Genomic DNA, 25,568 nt, shown 5'->3' with positions numbered 1-25,568 from the left:
TGCAATGCAGCAATCCCACTCCATGAGGACTCTTCCTATGACAGCTGCGTTTAACTGCTCTGACAGGGACAGCTATCCCAGTGCCAATGCAGCTAGAGGACTCAGGCTGGAGTCTTATAACATAATAAGCAGGCTGCTTCCCTCAGTCACCCAATGGAATTTTTTTCACAACTTGTAGAAAGGAAGTTAGCTGCCACAGCCATACGCTGTTGAATTGGGAATTGGTTCTCAGTTTCTGAAAAACTCTAAATTTTAGAGGCAGCCATTAAAACCCCCTCAGGATGGAGCCCGTATCATCACAATGATGTCAGTTCTCTTATCTTCTCCCCTGCCCCTCCTAAGACTACAGTGGCAGCTTGATGTTGCCTAGATTCTTCAAGCTATCTGATGACTCTTCAAATCTCATACCATCTTTTACATCATTTTCTACCCTAGGCCTGAAGACTTGTGACCCACAGGCAGTGATGTACAAAGAAATGCACTGTCTGGACTGGGTGTGTAACAAGCATAGCAATAGTTCACACTTATATAGCGCTCTCCTGCAGATCTCGCAGCACCTGACAGTTAAAAGGACAGAGTCTGAAGTAGTTTTACCTCTATTGTTACCAGTAACACCTACTACTACTGTAACTGAGACATGAGAAATATTTCCTCTGTTTTTGTGCATTTGGCAATTTATTTAAGAATTAATTTCACTGTTTCTCCACAATCAGTTTCCCCTATCTGTGATATTTCATACTTCAAAAGAAGGACAAACTTTTTTAAAATATAGCGAGGGGGAAAAAAAATTGGCAGGGGAAACTCAGTACCTGAAACTTCTTGCAAATCAATTTAAAAAAAAGTTAATTTCATATTGATGCTTCCCTTTAAATCCTCACAGGATCCCTGTAAGATCCATTTCACAGACATGTACATTACAGCACGAAGGCATTAAGTGACTGCCCAAAATCACAGCCTGACAATGAAGCAGTTTGGGAGAGAATCAAACCCATGTCCCCCAGTCCCAGGAGGAACCTGCTAATCCAACCCCCCTCACCTTAGCACTTTGGATAGCAGCCACTTGCTCCTCAAGAGTATGCTTTCCTTTTGTATAAAAAACACAAGCTAGAGACCTGTAAGCAAAACGCCACTTAAACCATCTAATTGCTGGTGAACAGCAAGCAAAGACAGGTATTTATCTTCACTCTGCTCCCGGCAACACACCCCTGACGTTTTGCTTGCTCAGTGGATTTCTGAAAACTATGACAAGCATTTTAGGCTTGAGAAAATAATCCAGAGGGGAAAGCGATGGAGAAAAATAACCACATAAACCCCTAGATAAAAGTAGCTCTAGTGGATTAACACACCAAGCTCCTGAATTAAGCAACTGATTCTGGTCCCAGGCATCAGTGCAACAAAATGTGCTAGTCTAAGCCTTGGAGAAATGGGCTGGGGGATGGCAGAGAAAACATGATGGAGGCGTGGGAGGGCAGCATGAATGAGGTGGAGTGGTGTTTGCAGGGCTTCAGTCAACAGCTGCTTTGGAGTTTGTAGGAGTGAGGTTAATGAGCACAACTTAAATGAAAAAGATGAATGCAAGGGCCATGTTGGCAGCTATAATGTAATCATCTGCTAACATATTGACCCTCTGTAGAATAGCGCATCCAAGCACTGTTTCACATTAAAAACAGGCTGCTGGCCCCCATCAGGGGGATGTGCCTGATGAGCCTTGTCAGACAGCAGCTCAAGGTTGGGCTTATCTGCCTCTGCAGCGGTGGATCTGGCCCTCATCCATGAGAAGACATCCTGCTGTTTTACGGCTGCATGCAGCCTCCTGGACCAGCACCAAGTCCCTATCAGACAGAGAAAGGGGATGAAGAGCTGATGAAGTGGGATAAATAGATACAAGGGCCATGTTACCTCAGCAATCATAACAACAATCACAGTGTCCTCCTTTTCCTGCTGGGTAAGCTCTGAGATCAGGGAGTTCAGGGTGTCCGTAAGGTATGAATGCACCTCTCGCTTCACGCTGGGGATTCCCATTACTATGGACACTGCTCAGAAACAAAGCAAAGTGTTTTCAGAAAAATGAACACAGGGCAATGGGCCAGGAAAAAAAACAAAACTGTTCACTCAGCCCCCGAGGTCTCACTTTCTACTTGCTTTTAGCACTATGTTCCATCAATAGGAAAATGGGCTGGTGACCAAAACGCCTGTGGCTACCAAGGGCTAATTCACTGAATTATCCCTATCAGCAGGTTAATTTTTTTTCTAACAAACAGTTTGGCCAGGAAACAAAAAGGAACGGTGTGCTAGCATGCATTGCCTCCCTTTGAAGCATTCAGTTGAGTTATTATAGCTTTAAGGCTGATATTTAGGAAATGCTCCAAAATGTTCCACTTCAGAAAGGCCTTTCAACCCTAAAAAGACACTCAAGACTGAGACCTCTTCTGCCCAGAACAGGCCAACCAACAAAAACCTTAACAAATCAATGTTAAAAAAAAGTAAATTAATAAAAAGTTAAACAAAAAAAACCAAACAAACAAAAAACCCCTATCCCAAGCAGAGTTTTTACCCCAAGAAGGGGGAAGTGCCAGAGACTCCATGAAGTCCACTAGGGGCTTTGCCATTCCATTGACTTTACATGGGAGCGGCTCAGATACTATACTGATGGGTGGCAGTAAAACCCTCAGACAGACAGACAAGGGTCAAATACCACTTTAGGGTTGGTTAAAGCACAGACAGCATCTCCCTGCACCTCTTAACTTAGAAGGGTTACACTCTGCGCATCCACCCTAATGCACTGCTGCAGTGAGGAAGCCTATATGGAATGTGCTGCTCTGCTTCCAGTCCTGCTCATCTCGAGCCAGGAATGGAGGGGAGTAGAAGGGCACATGTAAAGTGAAGGCAAGAGACATTGGATCTTACTGCTGCTGCAGCTGCTTTTACCTCCAGTGCGTCCCTGTCCCACATGCACAGCTGGTTGTAGACTGTTCTCCTTGGACAGCAAATGTGGCAAATGATGAAAGATGGTGGGAAGATGCAGCACATTCTTGCTGGTGATATTCCACAGTTTTAATTTGGTTTCATCTTAAAGAGGAAAAGGAAGTCAATATGCAAGATACCATACAGGGAGAGATCACAAGGCTTCTAGCAACAAAACCCCCTCACAGGGCAATCTGGCCATTTTAGATTATCACTAGATTAATCCACCCAGCCTTCTCAGCGTGCACACACAACTCCCACTAATGTAAGTGGGAGCTGCGGGTAAAGGCACCGAATAAGGTCCAAAATCTTTGAGGAGAGGAAAATGAAGATCAATCAGATTTTATCAAAAAGATCCAATTTTCCCATCCAATCAACTTTTGCACTTTTAAGTAAGAGAGGTGCACTGAGCAAATCTAAACCCTCCACTGGGCTCTGCTTTTCATAAACATTCAGTAATGAGCACACAATTGGTGATAAAAGCTCCTGAGCAAGCAAGTTAGCGTATATTATCTGCAGAGGCTAATGTCTAATGGTGCATGGCCATGTCCATTCAAATAGATTTTCTGAACCTCTTAAGCCCCTCATGCTAAATCGGAGATGATCTGGACTTTGACCTATACTTGCTCTGGGAGCAACAGGATGCCCATCCTATCTGCAGCCCCACACACACACACCTCACTACCTCCTCTATAGCAACAGTGTCTCTCTGTTAAAGTCTGATTCACCAGATAAACTGCTCCATGTCCGGTTTACATCTCGTAGGGCCTGCTTCTCAGAGATAGCTCTCTTTATCTCGTCTAGGACCAGGTTCAACTCCTTGGAGCGCTTTAGGCTCTCCTGTTCAGCAGCATGCAGACGGTCTCTGAGTGCTAGGAACTCTCGCTGATAGATATCCACAACCTCACCTGTGGAGAGAGGAGAGAGAGGACAAACACCTTTTTCCCCTGCTGTGACAGGTTCTAAAAGGCAAAGTGTCGTTAGTCATCCATTCTCCCACTCCGCAGCCCTAGGCACCAAACCTAAAACAGAGGGAGAGAGAAGCATTGCCAAATCACTGGCTGATTTGGAGGTAACTGCTCACCCATGTGTGCTTCCCAGCCAGTAAAATTCTCAGCGCACTGGCCATTTTACTTGAGGGCTCTCTCATGCAGGCAGAGCTGGTAGCCCCACTAACTAATGTAGCCTGGCGCTTCCCGTTAAAACACCCTTTTGTCAGTGCTTATAACTTTGCCAGCCCTTACCTGTGAGGGAAACTGGGGGTGGGGTGCGGGACCCAGTTGCCTGGGGGGGGAGACACCAATTTGACGAGGCCTGGGGGGAAGATTGGGAGTGGCTGGACAAGGAACCAGTGTGGGAATGAGAGCGGGGGAGACAGATCTGACCAGGAGCTGGGGCATGGGCGGCGGGTATCGTAGGCAAGGGGAGGCTTTGCCTCCTCCAACAGCCTACCGTGGCTCCGCCCCCAGGCCAGTGTGCCTCCTCCCACGACTCGGGGCCGCCAGGGCGGCTGGTGCTGGGCTGTGCTGGCCGCCCGGAGTCCCAGGGCTGAGGCCTTGCCCCGCAGCCCCTGGGGCTGGGGGGGGGGCCCACAATGGGGGTGCTTTGGGTTCCTGCGGGGGAGGGGCCGGGGGTTAGCGTCACCGGCTGCCCATGAGCTGGGGTGTAGGTGGAAAACCTGGACTGCCTGGGCAATGAGATGAGTGAAGGAGCCAGCGCGGGGTGAGGCTGGGGAAGGAGCTAAGAGATGAGGACTGAGATTGGATGAGGGGCCCCACAAGGAAGACCAGGACTGGGAGCCAGTGAATAGGGAGGAGAAAGACTAGACTGATGAGATGTTACCAAGCGGGGAAGTGGAAATGGCTGGGTAAGGAGACTGGGGACAAGGAGTTGGGGCAGGAGTGGGAGAACTGGTACTGGACTGTGGAGGGGGAGACAGGTGGGAATTGGTGCTCTGACAGATGGGGAGACCAGGACTGCATGTCAAGGAATCTGGGACTGGGAAGAGTAGCCTGAGGAAGTGGAGACTGGGACAAGGAGCCTGGGGTTGAGAAGAGCCAGGGTAGGGACAGGCTGCAGGAGGCAGCACTGAAAGGGTCGCGCTTGGAGAAGAGTCTGCGCCCACTAGAGCACACGCCCCTCCAGAGCTTGGAATGGAACCTAAGATTCTTGTCTCAACATTCCTCCTCTGTCAGCACATACTTGCAAAACACACTGGCAGAGTGGGTGTCTCACCCCCATTCATCACTATGATTTGTATTACCATAGCATGTACAATCCCTACTCATGGACCAGGGCTCCATTTAGCTGGGGACTGTACAAACACAGAACAAAAAGATGGTCCCTGCCCCAGAGAACTTACAGTGTAAATATAAGACAACAGATGATACAATACAGACAGATGGAGGAGTATAAGGAAACAATGAAACAACATTGGTCAGCGTGACAGGCAGAGAGGTTTCAGCACTGCAGCAGCTCAGCTGTTGTCAAGTTTTTGTAGGCGCCATGGAAAAGGAGAGTTTGAAAGAGGCTAAGGAGATAACGCTGCAGATGGTTGGGGGGAGCTCCTCCCAAGCGCAAGTGGCAGCATAAGACAAAGCACAAAGGTGTTTGTTTGCAAATTTAACAAGTGAGCAATGGAAGCAGGCATCATTGGTGAAAGCTGACATCTCGATAGTGAATAAGAAATAATACGTAGTGAAGAGACAGGCCATGAAGAGCCCTGAAAGTGAAGACAAGTAATTTATGTTTGATGCAATAGAAAGGAGGAGCCAATTACAAACTACTGCTCCTATCAGTTACTCTGTTATCTCCAGTGGCAGAGATCTATGCAGTGGATCTAAAACTTCCAACCCTGCTGATGACCCATATGTTCTTGAATACGCCGCCACATAAGGGAATTTCTATTTTTGCAGTTTGCTTTTTTACAAATTTAGGAAATTACGTATAAGAAACCTTGCTTAAAACATGAAAATTGCAAAATCAAGTACTCAAAAGTTTGGAAATGCGGAATTAAGTCTGCCCGTGCAACCAAAGGACCCCTGGCTCATTCAGTGCACAGGATGACTGAATCAGGATTGTGTAGTAAAGGAGACTCTGGTCTGTAGGATCCCTGCCTTATTTGTTGAGGAAGTTACAAAGGTTGTAGAGAGTGGGTGAGAAATAGAAAGGATGGTCTTACGGTGCTGCCCTGGACAATTATATTCTATCTCTACACCTCTGCCACAGAGTTTTGATGTGATGCTGGTCAAGTCATTTAAACCAAACTGTTCACAGGTGACCATTAATTGTATGTCCCTCAATTTTCTATGTGCCCAACTTGAGACGCTGCAGTCTGACTTGTAGAAGTGCTGAGCACTCACACCTAGAATAGAGTTGGCTGGAAAATTTCCAATGAAACCGAATTTTGATGGAAAATGCAACTCCATCAAACTGGAAATGTCTTGTGAAAACAGTTCAGGTTTGAAGAAATTTTGTCAGAACACAGGCAGGATTCTGCCAGATACCTGCCCAGGTTCCCTTCCATCTTGCCGGGTGGGCTGCTGGGGACCAGCAGCTCCAGGGCCTTTCTGCCTTGCCAGGGTTTCAAGGCTTCCTACCACCCCAGGTCTAGCACAGGCACCGTTAATGCTGGTACTGAGCGCTTGACTTTGTGACCTTAATAGTGCTATTTTAACAGTAGGTTGTGTGTGTAATCCCATTTAGAGTGTTAAGCATTTACAGTTCTGTCTCAAGTCTATACCCTGGAGCAAGAGTCCAGAGTCTACAGGCAATTATAGTAGTAAAGCTATATAGACACAACCTCGATTTCTCTTTTCGACTCGGTTTTCCAGGAGTTTAATATATAACCTGGCTGATTTTAAAGTCACCTTGGGTTGAAAATGTGCTATATAAAAACTGCCCATGTTGTTAAAGATTTCCTACAAAGGAAAAGAAATTGGGCATTTGCCCTTCTCTGCTTCTTTATAATGTACTGTATAAGGGTGACCTGAAAGTTGGGTTTAAAAACAAAAGAAAGAGACATTCCAAGTGTGCGTGAACTAGAAAGCATGTCCAACTGTGTGTACCTGACAGCATACGAGAGCCTGAATTACAATACACATGCCTCCAAGATTCTGCAAGTTTGAGAGCACATGTCCAAGAGATGTTTATGAGTCAGAAGAGGGGGCGTGCACATGCAAATGAGCATTCGTGGGTGGTATGTGGGGTGTATGGAAAGGGTGGGCTGGCAGATTTTTGCCTGTCAAATCTTGACAGTTCTGCAAGGCTGAATTAAGCCATGAGAGCTCATGATACACGTGCTTTGTTCCTCCAGCAAAACTAGAGGAGACCAGCTTGATGCTCCTGATAGCGTTGGTTTCTCTTTTCCTTCCCTCCAATGCCCCCGCGTTTTTAAAAAACACACAAAACAAAAAAACTTTGGAACTTTATTTAAACAAAACAAAACACAGCACATCCTGGGTCTCTTTTATACATCACAGGGGAACCAAAGAAGGCACGAGCCTGATTAAAAAAAAAAAATCCTTTGTAGGTCACAGCTTTAAGAGTCCCTCATGGCAGCACTTTCATCTTTTGTTCATGCTGCATTGAGTGATTTCCGTATATGAAGCAGCTCCAGAAGCTTCTGAAAATGACAGAGCTATGTCCAAGTGAGGGTGAAGTTATCAGAACTTCTTTGAACTGGCTCTCAAATAGCTTTGCAAAAGCGGATGCCGCCACACAAGACGATGTTATTGTTTTTACTATGGCAACAGAAAAAGACACAAAAAATAGCTTGTCTCCTGCATGAAACTCTCCAGTTTATTTTCCACTCTCCAGATAGTCCTATGTGCAAACTACAGCGTCAGAGTAGCAGCCGTGTTAGTCTGTATCCGCAAAAAGAAAAGGAGGACTTGTGGCACCTTAGAGACTAACCAATTTATTTGAGCATAAGCTTTCGTGAGCTACAGCTCACTTCATCGGATGCTTTCAGTGGAAAATACAGTGGGGAGATTTATATACATAGAGAACGTGAAACAATGGGTGTTACCATACAGACTGAATCCCTCTGTCTCACCAGGTTGTCCTCAAGTAACACAGAGGCTAACACAAAACATTTTTCTATCCCTGCCTGAATCCATTTATAATCTGTTCAGTTATACCATTCTGTTTTATTAAAAAACAAAGAAGTATTTGGGACAACCCCAAGCATGATAAGAAGAACTGGGGATGAGCCACTGTGTCCCTGAAGCGGGACTACAGTGTGGCATCCAAGAAGTGAGGAAGCTGGTAAGAAGGAAAAACCACACTGGTTACATTAAAATTCTAGTTTAAAAGCTCAGTAATAACATTGCTTCCCCGCTTCATAAATATAAACTACTTGGATATACAGCTAGAAACAGTGCAACCATAACTCCGACCCACTCCAGGATGGGGTGTGGAAATCACAGCCAGGACCAAAAGCCAAATCTCCAGCTGTGTCCATGGTCCCAGCTGCTTCAAGTGGATCAGTGTGAATAATTAAGGACAGGGTGCAGGACCTCAGATTGTGTTCTTAGCCAGATGGCAGAAGAAGGCTCTTGGGATGATTAAAAAAACCAAAAAACAAAAAACCTGTGGGTGGAGTGGGCATTTAAAGAAATAAAGAGCCTTTTGTTAAAGTATTTTGTAAGTTATGTTTCTGATTAGAGGTATTAGCGAGATCAGGAAGGAGAGGTAATATCTTTTATTGGACCAACTTCTGTTGGTGAGAGAGACAAGCTTTCGAACTTACACGGAGGCAGTCAGCTACACAGTAATTTAGACAGGTCTTACCCAAAAGGTGGTGATAGAGAAACAGCTGCTCCCATGCCTTGATAGCTTTCCCCTGCAGAGCCCCACATGGCTCAATTCTAGCCCTTTCTTCTCTCCCTCAACTTAAGAAAACTGCTACTGGAGCTTGTAAGAGGACATGGACTTTTACACCAGTTAACAGGTGAAACACTGCTCTATACCACATTCACATCAGACACCAACATGGGACCAGGGCTCTGTCTATACTGAAAAGAAGAGGATTGCAAGAAATCACTATTTGGTATGCTTGGAAGCTGCAACGCTTGTTCTGTGTCTTGTGTTCTCATACAAGTATCTCTAGGCATATATTTAACAGCACTTACTTTTATTTCAGTGGGCTGATATGCTATTCTGTGCAGGCTTTAAAAAAGACTGATAAACAACGGGTGCTCCACAAGTACAGATTTTCTATTCTCTATTTCTGACCCAAACTGTCCCCCATTTTACACAGATTCTTCAATAAGGGAGGCAGGCATTGCAAAGTTTTAATTTTAAAAATGAAACCACCTAAGTTTAATGCACAAACTGATAGGGAGTTTATTAGAAGCATGAAAAGCATGTTTTCCCCATTTCAATATCTGCAGTGGAAAAATGGGATTTTAACAAACTTCTACACACAGTCACCCTGGAGTGAGGGCAAGAGTGCAGCCAGCAAAGCTAAAGATGGGTTTTCTTTTTCAGAAGTTATGAATGCCCCAAAAACATTATCTTACAACAAGACTGACACACACAACTAAAACACAGTCACATATAATCTGCACTTCTGCTTATGACTGAGAATGAATTATAGAGGAAAAAAGGAGCTTTTTTTTTTTTTTTTTACCTTGCTGACTGTGGCACTGGCTATGTAAGCGTTTTGTTGACTCCAGAGGCTTAGCTTGGTTCTGCCGATAGTTTACCACTCTGCAGTTTTGTAAACTGGCTGGACTGAAATTTCCAAATACAATTCTAAATATAAGTTAGGCCGCTTAATCAGAGAGACGATTCCTAAAATAAGAAGCAGCTTACATCTTAAAACATAAGTTATAAAATGCAGTTTCCAAGGCATGACATGTTTTCAGTCAATTCTGTAATTAATCCTTTCCCCTAGCTGGAATTTGCAGGGAAAGTTAATTTTCACTCCTATTACCCCCAACCCTCTTCTAACACGTACACACACATTTCTTTAAAGGTTTAATAATTTAAGCAGATGAAACCAGGAATTTGTTAAAAGTTGTGAAGCTCTCATTCATATAAAACAGACTATACTAGGATTAAGGCTGTGCTGCAAGGTTAAAGAAACCTCATTAACTTAAAAATTACACTCCTGCTTTAAAATGTTTTATCTACTTTTACAAGCAACAGCTAAGATTACTGGAATTTTGTGTTTGAATTTTTCACACTGCAATGTTGCAAAAAGAGAGAGAATTATTTAGAAATACATGAAAAAAATTCTGAAAACCACAAAAAACTGGCAGGGGGATTCAGAGGAGGGTGTAGTATCTGAAATTTTTTTTTTTTTTTTTTTTAGGTTTCTGGTGTCTAAATCAAATACAAGCAGATGCCCATGAACTCCCAAATGCTCCAGAGTATTGCTTTTATACCATTTATACCTTTTAACTGAGCCAAACAATACACACAAAGCATCCAGTAAGGAGTAAAAATAAGAGCTATTTAAACAAGACTGAATATTTTTGTCTCAAGAACTGTCATTTACTATATTTGTACAGTGCCTAGCGCAATGGGTTCTCAGTATGGTTGGGGCAACTGCAGTAGCAATGTTAAGTACTAACAACCCAAACAACATCATCTAATCTTTCCCCCTCTCTTAATAACTAAAGATGGATAGTGGGGCCTGGTCTGCAAAGACTGGAAACAGGGTTAAGGGGCAAGGCGTTGCTTAATGGATTTTTTTAAAGCACTACACTCTGCTCATGTCAGAGTTAAATGGAAAATGTCACTGATTATTCATTCACTAATGACCTGCTTGCTCGAGCAGACAGCAGTACTTTTCATTAAACTGGAGTGCTGATGCCCAATTGTAGCAATTTGCTGCATTTCCAACTAACAGTAGAAAAAGTGAAATTGTATCTAACTTTAATGCTTCTATTTTATAAATGTCTATAGGAGGCTTTTCACTTCCCTGTGAAGTTTCACATGACCCTGTGATTTAATTACAGTGCCTCCTGCTTGAACAAGTGAGAACTAAGGCATTAAAGCAACTACAGAACGATTTTATTTCTTCTGGATTACCAATCATGCCATTTTGTAAATGTCAGCACATAATGTATAGTTGGAAGATTCCTCCCCTTGCCCTCCCAAAAGAAGAGCCCAATTCCTGAGTGATGGTAGGTATCCTCTGAAAAGCCATTAGGAAAAACAGACTTCACTCTGACACATAAAAGCAAGTTCAAAACACAGAAGGCAGGACTTGCTTCTAATAAGGCTGAACAAATTTCTGTGCTAGGGTGTGTTCAAAATAGCTCCTAGCTACACTTCTCAAACGGATAGATTCTGAAAAAAAAAAAAATCTACATTTTTTCTTCCATGGCCTCCAAGCGTAAAAATAATTGCAATGGTAGGTCTCATAAAGTATCCGGAGAATCAAGCACATTGAGATCCAGATACAAACTCTCACTGTACCTACCAAAAAAACAAAAGTGTGTCTGTTACTTTGTGGCTTCCCTTTTCTTGATACACAATATATTGCTGCAAAGGAAGCAAACATGACATAAATTGACCTGTGACATAGTGCATGTCTGTGCTAGATCAGAGATTTGACGGTACAAATGGGATACCTAGTGGTATTCTGCTACCTAGTGAACATTCTGTGCTGAATGAAAATCTACAGGTCTGGGAGAATGCCAGGTTTCACACATTGCTATGTTTGGTCCTCAGCCATTAGCGACAGTCTTTCTTGAAACCTACCCCCATTCAGGAATCAAAGTCAGAATTGAGAAAAGTTATTCTACAACACAGTCCACCATACAGTCCACACAGGGAATGGCTCTGTTTGCAGACTAGCTACTGAGTCCCAGAACAGTCAGCTAGCTCTCAAACAAAGGTGTCACTCATTATCTTACTAGCAAAGTTTTTGAAAGCATAACTAGGCTGGCAGTCAGGGTAACTGCATTAGAAGAACTAGAGTGACATTTTTCAGAGTCACTTAAATAGTTTACTGTCTCACACAGAAGGCCCTTCCCTCTGGCTTCCTTCCCTGCACTGGATTGCTCTTTAAAACAATGGCAAAGATTATTTGTTTTAAAAGTGTGCCTAAAGTTAGGATTCCAAGTCCATATTTAGGCATCTGTACAAGCGGCCTGATTTTCAGAGATGCTGAGCAGCCCCCACTGAAATCAATGGCATGCATACATCATGGTTTTTTTGGTGATGGTGGGACCCACTCACATGTGTCTTTCTTGACTCACTTAAGGAGATGAAGGAAGAAGATTGAAACATTTGTTTGGGGAAATAAAATAAGCTTTATATGGATTCTGCAAGCAGATCAGAAACACTGAAGCAGATAAAATTTTGGGCCAGCTAAGACAGTGCCCATTTAACATCCAAATACTTGACTACCACCGAGAATTCTCTGTGGCTTTGCTCTTCTTAAATTGATATAAAAACAATGATCATGTTTGCTAGTTGGGGAGGGGACGAAGCAAGGTTACCAGTTACTCACAGGTTTTCAGTTTCAATGTTGAAGCAGAGATAGAACTTTAGAATTAAGCAGGGGAGTCACACAGAATCACAAGTGCAATTAAAATTCCAGCCTTGTGAGCCTCTGAGACTAGTCCACATCCACATTTGTCAGGAGTTTTATGACTTCTATCTGTATTAGTTCTTAAAACCGCACCATAATCTCCCAGAAAGACCTTTATGCATTTTAAATATGTCAGCATTTCAGGACCAATTAGCTTTATTTTTGTTCTTTGAAGATAACTTTTCCCAGCAGAACATATTGATGTCCAAAGCCTGAGATTTCTCCACCTTAGTCTTTCAGCAAGTGAATACCAAGTCTTTTCAAACTGCATTTGCCACTCCATACAATTTTATTAAAATTAAAAAGACCCAGATTTTTTATCTTTATAAAATCTTGGTTTTGGGAGGGCAACTACATATTTTGATTATTTTGTTGCAAATTCTGGAGTATTGTGAAGCAAATGCTCATTCCTAAGAACAGAAAGGTAAGGAAACAAATACAATTAGTTGGAAAGGAAGTTCAAGTTCTCTGCTTACAAGCCAAGCCTAGTTAGTGCAGGTAACTGCAAACTCTCTAACAAGGAATTTAATTCTAATCTGAGAGAATCACCCCTTCTCATTTTTATTTCAAATATGGATAAAATGCTTACCATCAAGCTAGAACAGGTTATATTTGCCTCCGACACACTGTAGCTCTAACATGCAAGTGTCTGATCCTCAGGCCTTGCTCATGGGCATAAGTAAAGCAGATATGGGCACTAAAGTAGCTAATATTCAAATTATATATGGCAGACTTGCAATACAATTTACTAATTCCAGATACTTTTTTGCATTCGTATCACAAGGTGGACTAGTCTGGAGTACAAAGGCCAGTACTTTAAAATTCTCACAAAACCGGTGAGGTCGAGTAAAGGTTGCTAGACAGCATTGTCCACAAATGCAAACTGCAGAAAGCGAAAAAACAAGCTGTTAAGTAATTCAACATCCCAGAATACTCCACTCCTCAGTCCCCTTCTCAACTTCGGCTACCTCCCTGATACCACTCACATCTCACCAACCTCATCCCAAGTAAGCCAACCAGGCACCCCTGAACGCAGACTACATTTACTGATTGCGTGTTCTGGCAGTTGAGTGAGTTCTATATGGGTCAGTGTAGCTTTCTTAAGTTATACTGTATGTTGTTTTGCTTCAACAAGTTCCATTGAACCAATGAGTTTGTGTGTGTGAAATTACTGTCCCAAATTTGGGGACTAAATTCGATTACTTAAGTGTGAAAAAGAGGAACGTTAGTTCTTTCTAAATGCAAACCTCATTGCAACCAGAACTATGAGCGTGAAAACCCCTGCAAGGATTACACAGGTATCAGTAAAGACTACATAATAAACTGCTAATGCCACCAAGAATAAGTTTTTTTCTTTAAATTTGACCTCCCGTCTGCTAGTTGTTCCTGGAAAGAGGAAAACTGCTGCATGAAACATGATTTTAGATGTATCCCACAAGGAATCTGAGCAGAAGGCAATTCTGCTGGACCATCTGGTGCTATAGATCATGCTTGTGACAGCTTGTAGCATTCAGAGTGAGTTCAAGAAAGTACCGATTTACCAGGAAATCAAAATACTTAGCTGTCCCCTTCACTTAGCTGAATGCCAGATTCAGAGCAACAGCACAGTAACTTCCCTCACCAGGAAGATTCTTGATTGACAAGGTGTCTTCCTTGATGCAAAAAGTCTAGAGATAAACTGGGGAACAATATCTTTTTACTGAACTATTTTAATTTAATGGGATATGTATACTCACACAAAAACCATAGAGAACTCCCTAACCCACTTCAAGGTTAGCAAAGAAGCAAACTATGTAACAAATAAATCATATCTCAAGGCCAGATTTTCAGGAATGCACAACATCCACAATGGAAACTGGATTTTCAAGGGAGCTCTGCTTTCATTTGAGGATCCGGGTACCTCATTTTGGTGCCTAAATGCAAACTGAGCTTTTTAGAAAATCTGGCACCCAACCACTACTAGAAACCCCAAATTGGAATCAGTTACTTTATATTTCAATATCTAGGTAAAATTCAAGAGACAACAAAACAGGAGAAAAAAGCATCCAATCATTAACAGTCATGAAGTTAGTCCTTATAACAGGCCCATATACAAGTACCTCATTTTGTTCAAGAACTTGAGTGTCCAGACAAAGACAAGCATCAACACCATTCAGCCACAGAACAAATAAAGTCGTCTTCCCCCCTGTCAGGTAACAGATTCTAGGGAGTACCAACATTAGATTTAACAGCTCTTGTTGTGTCTTCTCAGCGAAAGATCAGATGAACCATTGTGTGTATATATATTTGAAATGCCAGCACCCACTCTCTCTCACACACACACATGGTCCAAAATAGTTGGCAGCCAGTATCAAGCGGAGTGCCCTAGGGGTCTGTCCTGGGGCTGGTTTTGTTCAACATCTTCATTAATGATCTGGATGATGGGATGGTTTGCACCCTCAGCAAGTTCACGGATGACACTAAGCTGGGGGGAGAGGTAGATATGCTGGAGGGTAGGGATAGGGTCCAGGGTGACAGAGACAAATTGGAGGATTGGGCTAAAAGAAATCTGATGAGGTTCAACAAGGACAAGTGCAGAGTCCTGCACTTAGGAAGGAAGAATCCCGTGCACCGCTACAGGCTGGGGACCGACTGGCTAAGCGGCAGTTCTGCAGAAAAGGACCTGGGGATTACAGTGGATGAGAAGCTGGATATGAGTCAGCAGTGTGCCCTTGTTGCCAAGAAGGTTAACGGCATATTGGGCTGCATTAGTAGGAGCATTGCCAGCAGATCGAGGGAAGTGATTATTCCCCTCTATTTGGCACTGGTGAGGCCACATCTGGAGTATTGCATCCAGTTTTTGGCCCCCAACTACAGAAAGGATGTGGACAAATTGGAGAGAGTCCAGTGGAGGGCAACGAAAATGATTAGGGGCCTGGGGCACATGACTTATGAGGAGAGGCTGAGTGACCTGGTTTCATTTAGTCTGCAGAAGAGAAGAGAGAGTGGGGATTTAATAGCAGCCTTCAACTACCCGAAGGGAGGTTCCAAAGAGGATGGATCTAGGCTGTTCTCAGTGCTAGCAGATGACAGAACAAGGAGTAATGGTCTCAAGTTGCAGTGGGGGAGGTCTAGGTTGGATATTAGGAAAAACTATTTCACTAGGAGGGTGGTGAAGCACTGGAATAGGTTACCTAAGGAGGTGGTGGAATCTCCATCTTTAATGGTTTTTAAGGCCTGGCTTGACAAAGCCCTGGCTGGGATGATTTATTTGGGGTTGGTCCTGCTTTGAGCAGGGGGTTGGACTAGACACCTCCTGAGCTCCCTTCCAACCCTGATCATCTATGATTCTGTACCTACCTTGTAATATGTACATTTAGCACTGTAACTATTTATCCTGAGTGTTTTTCCTGGATCCATGCACATTCTGTGGCACAATTCATAAAATTTAAAAAGCACATTTTATGCCACGCAGAGGCTGATTCTGTTTCCCATGTCCGCACATCTGTGAGAATATTCATGGTTTAGTTAATTTGCCCATCAGCTCCCTACGCCCCCCAATCACAGCCTATCATGCTTCCCCTAACCAAAAAAATAAAATAAAAAAAGTTCAGTTTTATTTTGATTTATCCATGACCAATACCACATTTAAGATAATTAAAAGCTCTGAGCAACCTTGAGTTAATTGCCTCCCTTAAATAAACACTGTATTTGCAATAGCTGGATAAATGTTGTTTAAGTAAGTGACATATCTATTATTTGTTCACAGGATATCAGCATTGCCACTTCATAAATATCCCTAGTGATCATTATTCCATGCTTACCACCCATCTGATTTAAGCCACCTGAGAGCCTCAAGGAATTCCAGATTATAAATCAAAAGCCAAAGAAGGGATATGTCTCGACCCATTTTACATTTCCTTATGCCACAATAGGAAAGCAATATGGACAATCATTGGTAATACTGGGAAGCTCATTTTTGTTTATCATTGGAAACTACTGCTAAGCTCATATGGAGTTAGGAGATCCAAAACTAAGTAAAAAAAGGAGAAGATTTTCCAAATCACTGTAACACACAAGTGTTCTGCTCAGAGGTAGTGTATCAAAGGTCAAACTGCCACCCTCCCCTATTCTGAGGGGTGACAGTGGTCTCAAAATTTGATTGGGGTTTATTATTTAAACAAAGTAACTACTATGTCTAGAGTCCTGCAAATCCACAGATATCCACTTATATGGACCATCTGTGGATCATTTTTGTGAATCATGGATTGGATGCAGATACAAAATTTGTATCTGTGCAGGGCTCTAACTAGATCTATTAAATAGCCTATCAGAGCGGTGAATAGAGATGGGATTAAAAACCCTAATTTGGCTAGAATCTTATTTTATACAATAGCAGTTATATACAAAGGCACCATTTGTAAAACCCAGGAAGTTACTTCCTCTTGTGAGCCATTTTCAAAGAACTCATGGCTGATGCAGTATGACACATTCTCACTAAACAACTGCCTGGAAATAGAAGTTGTTATTGACTAAGAACTCTAGAGAGTTTTCTAATTTTCCAAGTCTACTCAACAGCCATTATTTACATGTTTGTGTATTTTTCAAACACGTAAAGCCCAGATTCAGAAAAGCATCCACTAATCAAAAAAGCACTTAAGCACCACTGACATCAATAAAAAGAAAAGGAGTACTCGTGGCACCTTAGAGACTAACAAATTTATTTGAGCATGAGCTTTCGGGAGCTACAGCTCACTTCATCGGATACATTCAGGTAGTCTCTAAGGTGCCACAAGTCCTCCTTTTCTTTTTGCAAATACAGACTAACACGGCTGCTACTCTGAAAACTGACATCAATGATACTTAACTTTAAGCACATGCTTAAGCACTTTCCTGCTTTGGGGCCAAGACTTAAGAGAGACTGCATTTCCATACAGGCAGTGATGAGCTGCCAGAAGCTGAAGAACCGGTTCCTTCAGTCGCTCCGGGTCTTCAGCGGCATTGAAGGGCCCGCCGTCGAAGTGCCACTGAAGGCCCAGAGCGAGTGAAGGACCCACTGCCAAAGTGGCGCTGAAGGCCTGGAGTGCCGCCGGGTGAGTAAAAATTCTCAGGGGAGCTTCCTCAGCCGAGAGCTCAGGTGGGACGGACAGGACGGTCCAGCGGGCCACTTGCGACCTGCGGGCCGGAGTTTGCCCACCCCTTTAACAACCGGTTCTAAACCGGCTTCAAAATTTAACAACCGGTTCGCGCGCTCACCACTGCATATAGGTGCAGTTTACAGTACATATTTAGATTTATCAAATTGGTAACCATTAGTAACCTCCTCACCCCACAAAACAGTCTGGCTACAGAGATTGTCAGAGGTATAATTCAGCCTTTTAGAGAACAAGCAGATTTTCAGTAAGCCTTCCCAAGGGCCAACCTGCTGGCTCAGCACATTATTGATGTTACTAGCATGTTGATCCCTGATTCACAGCACTTCTTCCAGCCCCAGTGTTGACAGTGGCTCTTGGATTTGAAAGACAAATCAGCACACTTACTACACCACTATTGTGCTGAGCCAACATGTCAGTCCCCATAGGAGATTTATTAAATGTCAGCCTGTTAGCAGAAAAAAAAAAAAAGAAATCAAGTGCAGGAAATACTCCCACAGACTGCAATCTGTATGGATTTTTTATTTAGTCATTTAGTAAGAGCCTGTGGTATATTTAACACTTCAACCTGCAACACCACCACAGAATGAACTAGAAATGCAATGTGTGATTAGATGGTGAAGAACCACCAACTAGAGGAACACTTAACACCACACAGTGACCATTTTTGCTGCAAAATGTGCAATGATATTCTAATCCATCTCCTTTTTGATTTCAGTTTCATCCCCCCACACACTCACTCAAAGGAGGGGGAAATATATAGAGAGAACTATAGGAGTACCCCATACTGTACTTCCAAAATTCCAAAGTAGGAGTGGGTGCTGGCATTTGAAATCTAGGTTCAGAAAATATGTAAGCCACACCTTCTGGAAACATTAAAACCACACTTTTAGCACATACTATTTCAGAGACTCGCAACAGTGCCATAATGGATGCACACGCACATATATATACACACATGAATACCGGAGATAAAAGCTCAAATCCCAGGCCATATGGGAAGGGAGGGACTAGAATCAGTCGGCAGAGATAAAGCCTAGATCCAAGGCCCAAAGCAGCTCCGTGCTGTGATGCAGAGGCTTGCTGGAACACACAGTTGATAGATGCAACATTCTGATGGATAATAATCCATGCAATCTTTGACTCACTGTTTGAGAAATGAGGTGATGAATCTGTCATGCATGCCTGATGCTTCTAGTTTGAGAGAAGGGAGAGCACTTGAAACAATGAAATTGTCATCACCCACTCCCAGAACAGGTTTTAGGTGACAAATCTTCAATCAGATCCAAGTGGGTGAATCAGACTGAATGGTTTGAGCCTCAGTTTGCACTTCTAGCTTTAGCATTTAAATGGCAGAAAATTGCCGAAGAACAAGAAAATCTCATGATGGGGTCCCATCAGCAGTTTCTGCCAACAAATATCATCTCTAATTAATCGCTTAGAATTCTTTGAACGTATCAATACATGAGTGGATAAAAGAGAAGCAACTGATATAATTTATTTAGTAGGGCTGTCAATTAATCTCAGTTAACTCAAAAAAATTAATCACGATTAAAAATAATTAATAAACAATAGAATACCAATTTAAATGTATTAAATAGTTTGGAATGTTTTTCTACATTTTCAAATATATTGATTTCTATTACAACACAGAATACAAAATGAACAGTGCTCATTTTATCTTATTTTTATTAAAAATATTTGCAATGTAAAAATGATAAAAGAAATAGTACTTTTCAATTCACCTCATACAAGTACTGTAGAGCAATCCCTTTATCATGAAAGGGAAACTTACAAATGCAGATTTTTTTTGTTACATAACTGCACTCAAAAACAAAAAAATTTAAAACTTCAGAGTCTACAAGTCCACTCAGTCCTACTTCTTGTTCAGCCAACTGCTAACACAGTGCAACACCACCACAGTTTGTTTAAATTTACAGGAGATGCTGCTGACTGCTTCTTATTTACAATGTCACCTGAAAGTGAGAACAGGCATTCGCATGGCACATGGCACATTTGTAGCCAGCACTGCATGGTATATATGTGCCAGATATGCTAAACATTCATGTTTTGTGGATAAATTGGAGAGAGTCCAGCGAAGGGCAACAAAAATGATTAGGGGTCTGGAACACATGACTTATGAGGAGAGGCTGAGGGAGCTGGGATTGTTTAGCCTGCAGAAGAGAAGAATGAGGGGGGATTTGATAGCTGCTTTCAACTACCTGAAAGGGGGTTCCAAAGAGGATGGCTCTAGACTGTTCTCAATGGTAGCAGATGACAGAACGAGGAGTAATGGTCTCAAGTTGCAGTGGGGGAGGTTTAGATTGGATATTAGGAAAAACTTTTTCACTAAGAGGGTGGTGAAACACTGGAATGCGTTACCTAGGGAGGTGGTAGAATCTCCTTCCTTAGAGGTTTTTAAGGTCAGGCTTGACAAAGCCCTGGCTGGGATGATTTAACTGGGAATTGGTCCTGCTTCGAGCAGGGGGTTGGACTAGATGACCTTCTGGGGTCCCTTCCAACCCTGATATTCTATGATTCTATGTCCCTTCATGCTTTGGCCACCATTCCAGAGGACATGCTTCCATGCTGATGATGCTCGTTAAAAAAAACAATACATTAATTAAATTTGTGACTGAATTCTTTGGGGGAGAATTGTATGTCTCTTGTTCTGTTTTACCCACATTCTGCCATATATTTCCTGTTACAGCAGTCTCGGATGATGACCTAGCACTTGTTCGTTTTAAGACCACTTTCACTGCAGATTTGACAAAACGCAAAGAAGGTACCAATGTGAGATTTCTACAGATAGATACAGCACTTGACCCAAGGTTTAAGAATCTGAAGTGTCTTCCAAAATCTCAGAGGGATGAGGTGTGGAGCATGCTTTCAGAAGTCTTCAAAGAGCAACACTCTGGGGCAGAAACTACAGAACCCAAACCACCAAAAAAGAAAAATCAACCTTCTGCTGCTGGAATCTGACTCATGATGATGAAAATGAACACGCATTGGTTCACTCCGCTTTGGACCATTATTGAGCAGAACCCGTCATCAGCATGGACGCATGTCTTCTGGAATGGTGGTTGAAGCATGAAGGGACATATGAATCTTTAGAGCACGTGGCACGTAACTATCTTGCGATGCTGTCTACAACAGTGCCATGTGAACGAATGAATGCCTGTTCTCACTTTCAGGTGACATTGTAAACAAGACGCGGGCAGCAGCATCTCCTGCAAATTGTAACCAAACTTGTTTGTCTGAGAGATTGGCTGAAGTAGAACTGAGTGGAGTTGTAGGCTTTAAAGCTTTACACTGTTTTATTTTTGAATGCAGTTATTTTTTTGTACATAATACTACATTTGTAAGTTCAACTTTCATTATAAAGAAATTGCACTACAGAACTTGTAGCACCCGATAATGACCACTATTAGAGACAGGATAATGGACTACACGGTCCTCTGGTGTTATACAGTGCGGCAGTTCCTATGCTCCCAACATTTGTAAACAGGCCCAGAAAGTTCCTACCAGTATTACAAATTTACATGGATATTGCAAATGTTATTTTTTTTTCAAAGCAGAACTTCTTCATTAGCCATCTAATTATTCTAGCTGAGCAGCACAAAGAAAGCTCTCTCAGCATTTTCTCTCACATACAAAGCAAAAGGCTTTGTTGTTTTTTTAAGCTCTTATTTGGTTGGGGAATAAAAACATGCTGGAAGTGAACAACATATTACAGAAACCCTGGGCCATTAAACCTAAAAATAAGCATAGCTCTACAGGATTTTGACTACAATCATTTGACTACAATCTATAAGTATCTACATAGGGAACAAATATTTAATAATAGGCTCTTCAATCTAGCAGAGAAAGGTATAACATGATCCAATGGCTGGAAGTTGAAGCTAGACAAATTCAGACTGGAAATAAGCATTGTTAGCGGTGAGAGTTGTCAGTCATTGGAACAATTTACTAAGGGTTGTGGTGGATTCTCTATCACTAATAATTTTTAAATCAAAATTGGAAGTTTTTCTAAAAGACATGTTCTAGGAATTATCCAGTTCTCTGGCCTGTGCTATACAGAAGAACAAATCAGATAATCACAATGGCCCCTTCTGGTCTTGGAATCTAATAAGTGACACGCTCCATGGCATGCCTATGGATACCAGCTTTAGGGTTTATTGCATGTCCCTGAAATGCTCATTTACTTGAAGCCATATCAAGAGTTCAGTCTGCTCTCAACATGGGTCTTGAGAGCCTCCAAACCCTGCGTCCTTCCCTTCCTCTTAATACCATGCTCACAATGGGTTCCAAAATAAATTAGTAGCTAGAATTTTATGAACTGTATAACCTCAGATAAAGGCATTAGTACAAATGTGTGAAATTTGCAGCACTGCGCTGCTCCAATGGTACTGCAAAGATAGCTTACTGGAAAAGTGAACACTCTTCTTTCCAAAAAGGCACTACAAACCCAGCCAATGCCAGAATTCTACAGCACTGTCGTGTTTAATTTGAAACTAACTTCATTATAGAAACAGGGGATTCTTGTTTTTGCTGAACCACCACACCAATCCACCTCCCTCATAAGCTTGACTAGAAAGGAATTCCTTCAGGAAGACAAGCTGATCTTTGGAAATGTCACTGTTAATTATCTCTCCCTTTCTCTCCAACAGCAGCTGCAGCTAATTACCTGTGATGGAGTTAAAATAAAATTCTTGTTAATCTTCCTCGAAACATGACTGTGATCCAACAACAACATTTTCAGGCGACGACACATCACTGACGCTTTAGTGTAGCAAGTGATGAATTAGCTAGACCAGCACCCAGAACAGATGGAGAATTAGTGGAAGGAAAAACCCTCAAATCTGCAGACTTACTGGTAAATTTATTGTATGGAATAAGCTATTATCACCCCTTTCCAACAAACTCAGAGAGAAACGAGTTAAAGAAAGCAGCACCAATTATTCCAAGAGTGGAATTCTGGAAGGTTCAAATTCTTGAAAGTAGTGTGGTATTTTTCACCTTAAAAAGTACCTTGAATTCATCACAATCCCTGCAAAAAATACATGTAGATATTGTTCCTTCTCATCAAAAAGGCCTTTTAGTGCTTGTGTTACACACTGAAGCTATTAACAGAAACAAGTAGAAATTTTGGAATTTGTTTAGCTAATAGCATAATAAATCTTCAGCACATTTGAGAATCTCAAAGCACTTCATACATGATTTTACAGCAAGGCTTTGGCAGAGCAGATCACGGAAATCTAGGGGGAAGTACTGGCTCCACTTAAGTTAATGGGAGTTAACTTCAATGGAATCAGGATTTCAACCCTTATCCTTAGCTCATCTATCATGCACTGAAGACTGTATAACAGTGGAAGCGTGTTCAGCAAGTACCCTCCAAACATCAACTCCGCTGGCTGTGCCTATGAGTTGTATTTCTTCTCTACCTAGAGATAATGCAGATGCAAGCGAATTACAATTCCTCTGTTGTACTAATGTCTGATAAGATGCACAAGACATGCTAGTGGGTAGAAAAAAATTACCTTTTTAACCACCAATTACAGATTATGGGGTGAGCGGATAGAATTGCACCTTGTTTTCATAATTTTAAATTGGCAGAGTGCTTAGAGAGCCTCTGTGGGGACTTTTTATTGATTCTAAATAAAAAATGAAATACATATACATGGTACTAAGATATGGAATAATCATTGGCCTGACTGCAAGGTTGTTAACCCAGCACCTTATGGCTCCTTAGTCACCTTGCTTAATGCACTACGGGAAGGTGCTCAGATACAACAATTGTGAGCGCAGTATAAAAGCCTACACATAGAATTGATATAATCAGGACTTGAAAAATCAAGTAGCTAACAACCAGGGGACCAAACACTACTGATTTCTTCAGAATTTAAGTTGTTTTTTAAAACGTTTTTAGTCTTTAAGATTGCAAAGATAACCTTCCAGATATGAACACCAAATAATTCTGTGTATTTTTCTGAAATTGCAGACAGACAGCTTTAGTATCTGTGTTTCTGTTCAAAGCATTCACAAGTAGCAGCAGAGTGTAATTAGTAAGACTAGTCAGTTTCAAAACCTTTTGGGCAGTAAAACTAAATTTCATGTGGTAGAAACTTACTTGACAGCAGCAGAAGCAGGGACTGCGATAATTCCTGGGGTGAAAGACCCCAAAAAACAAAGACTGTTGGAGCAGTAGCTTAGCAAGACCTTTCTCCCTTCCACCCTGCACCGAAGATGATGTGGGAAAGGGATAGAGAGTAATGGAGACCCTCCCATCTCACAGCAGCCACGCAGTTTTAGAAATGGCAAAAGAAAAACTTGAATAAATTTTAAACAGACACCTTGTAGCCTCAGGTATGTACAAAAACATGGAGCCCCTAACCAGTGTCCAGTGACATTATCCTCTTAGAAATCTCACTCTTCCCAATTCAAGCAGGCAGGTAGAGCAAGGGTCAGGGAGATAGACTTAGCCCTGGTCTACACTAGGAGTTGAGGTCGAATTTAGCAGCGTTAAATGGATTTAACCCTGCACCCCTCCACATGACGAAGCCCTTTTTTTTTTTGACTTAAAGGACTCTTAAAATCAATTTCCTTATTCCACCCCCGACAAGGGGATTAGCGCTGAAATCGGCCTTGCCAGGTCTAATTTGGGGTACTGTGGACGCAATTAGATGGTATTGGCCTCCGGGAACTACCCCAGAGTGCTGCATTGTGACCGCTCTGGACAGCACTCTCAACTCAGATGCACTGGCCAGGTAGACAGGAAAAGGCCCACGAACTTTTGAATTTCAATTTCCTGTTTGGCCAGTGTGGCAAGCTGCAGGTAAGTGCAGAGCTCATCAGCAGAAGTGACCTCATGATGGAGTCCCAGAATTGCAAAAGAGCTCCAGCATGGACTGAACGGGAGGTACGGGATCTGATCGCTGTATGGGGAGAGGAATCCGTGCTATCAGAACTCCGTTCCAGTTTTCGAAATGCCAAAACATTTGTCAAAATCTCCCAGGGTATGAAGGACAGAGGCCATAACAGGGACCCGAAGCAGTGCCGCGTGAAACTTAAGGAGCTGAGGCAAGCCTACCAGAAAACCAGAGAGGCAAATGGCCACTCCGGGTCAGAGCCCAAATAATGCCACTTCTGTGATGATCTGCATGCCATTTTAGGGGGTTCAGCCACCACTACCCCAGCCATGTTGTTTGACTCCTTCAATGGAGATGGAGGCAACACAGAAGCAGGTTTTGGGGATGAGGAAGATGATGATGATGAAGTTATAGATAGCTCACAGCAAGCAAGCGGAGAAACCGGTTTTCCCGACAGCCAGGAACTGTTTCTCAAAACCCAAAACCACTGCTGGCTGTTGATTTCACGGAGGGAGGGGGGAGCAAATGAATACAAAACAAATCTGGTCTATTTCTTGTTTTGATCCACTCCATCTATCTTTTACATCTTTGGCTGGCAGCAGACGGTGCAGTAGGACTGCAAGCCATCCACATCTCCTGGCTGCTCGGCAGAAGATGGTGCAGTAGGACTACTAGACATCCTCATCTCCTGCCTGCTCGCTATAAGATTGTACAATGGGATTGCCGGCAGTACTAAAGAGACTGACTTGGTCGAGTCACTCCTAATTTAGTCCCTGCGCCCATGTCTGCCCAGGCGCTCCTGACTGACCTTACTGAGGCAGCCAGAGAGCACCTGGGACACAATGACGTTGGTTTTCAGGCCTATTGCACAGTCTGCTGCCACAAGGCAATGGGTTGCTGCTGCTGTGTAGCAATGCAGTACCGTGTCTGCCAGCACCCAGGAGACATACGGTGACAGTGAGCTGAGCAGGCTCCATGCTTGCTGTGGTATGGCGTCTGCACAGGTAACTCAGGAAAAAAGGCACGAAATGATTGTCTGCCGTTGCTTTC

At 42.6% G+C, this 25,568-nt stretch overlaps 1 protein-coding gene across 3 annotated transcripts in view; it reads right to left on the bottom strand.

Moving 5' to 3' along the window:
• Positions 1–25,568, bottom strand: part of MGAT4B (alpha-1,3-mannosyl-glycoprotein 4-beta-N-acetylglucosaminyltransferase B) — a 90,163-nt gene that overhangs the window by 22,086 nt on the left and 42,509 nt on the right. For 2 of the 3 annotated variants that reach the window (XM_084636172.1, XM_084636171.1), the window contains exons 1-5: positions 11,402–11,526; positions 9,599–9,702; positions 3,693–3,872; positions 2,929–3,069; positions 1,900–2,033 (exon numbers count right to left, since the gene is read on the bottom strand). In XM_084636172.1, coding sequence (XP_084492298.1) covers positions 1,900–2,033; positions 2,929–3,069; positions 3,693–3,872; positions 9,599–9,702; positions 11,402–11,511 — 669 coding nt within the window. In that variant the 5' untranslated portion in view covers positions 11,512–11,526. Of the gene's footprint in view, positions 1–1,899; positions 2,034–2,928; positions 3,070–3,692; positions 3,873–9,598; positions 9,703–11,401; positions 11,527–25,568 lie in introns of those variants that run through there. The other variant, XM_084636173.1, reaches the window with a different exon arrangement.

The sequence above is a fragment of the Lepidochelys olivacea genome (assembly GCF_965140295.1).
Source record: "Lepidochelys olivacea isolate rLepOli2 genome assembly, chromosome: 8".
Taxonomy (NCBI): domain Eukaryota; kingdom Metazoa; phylum Chordata; order Testudines; family Cheloniidae; genus Lepidochelys; species Lepidochelys olivacea.
Note: the sequence above shows the minus strand (reverse complement) of the source record. Positions and strands in the feature narration are given on the sequence as shown.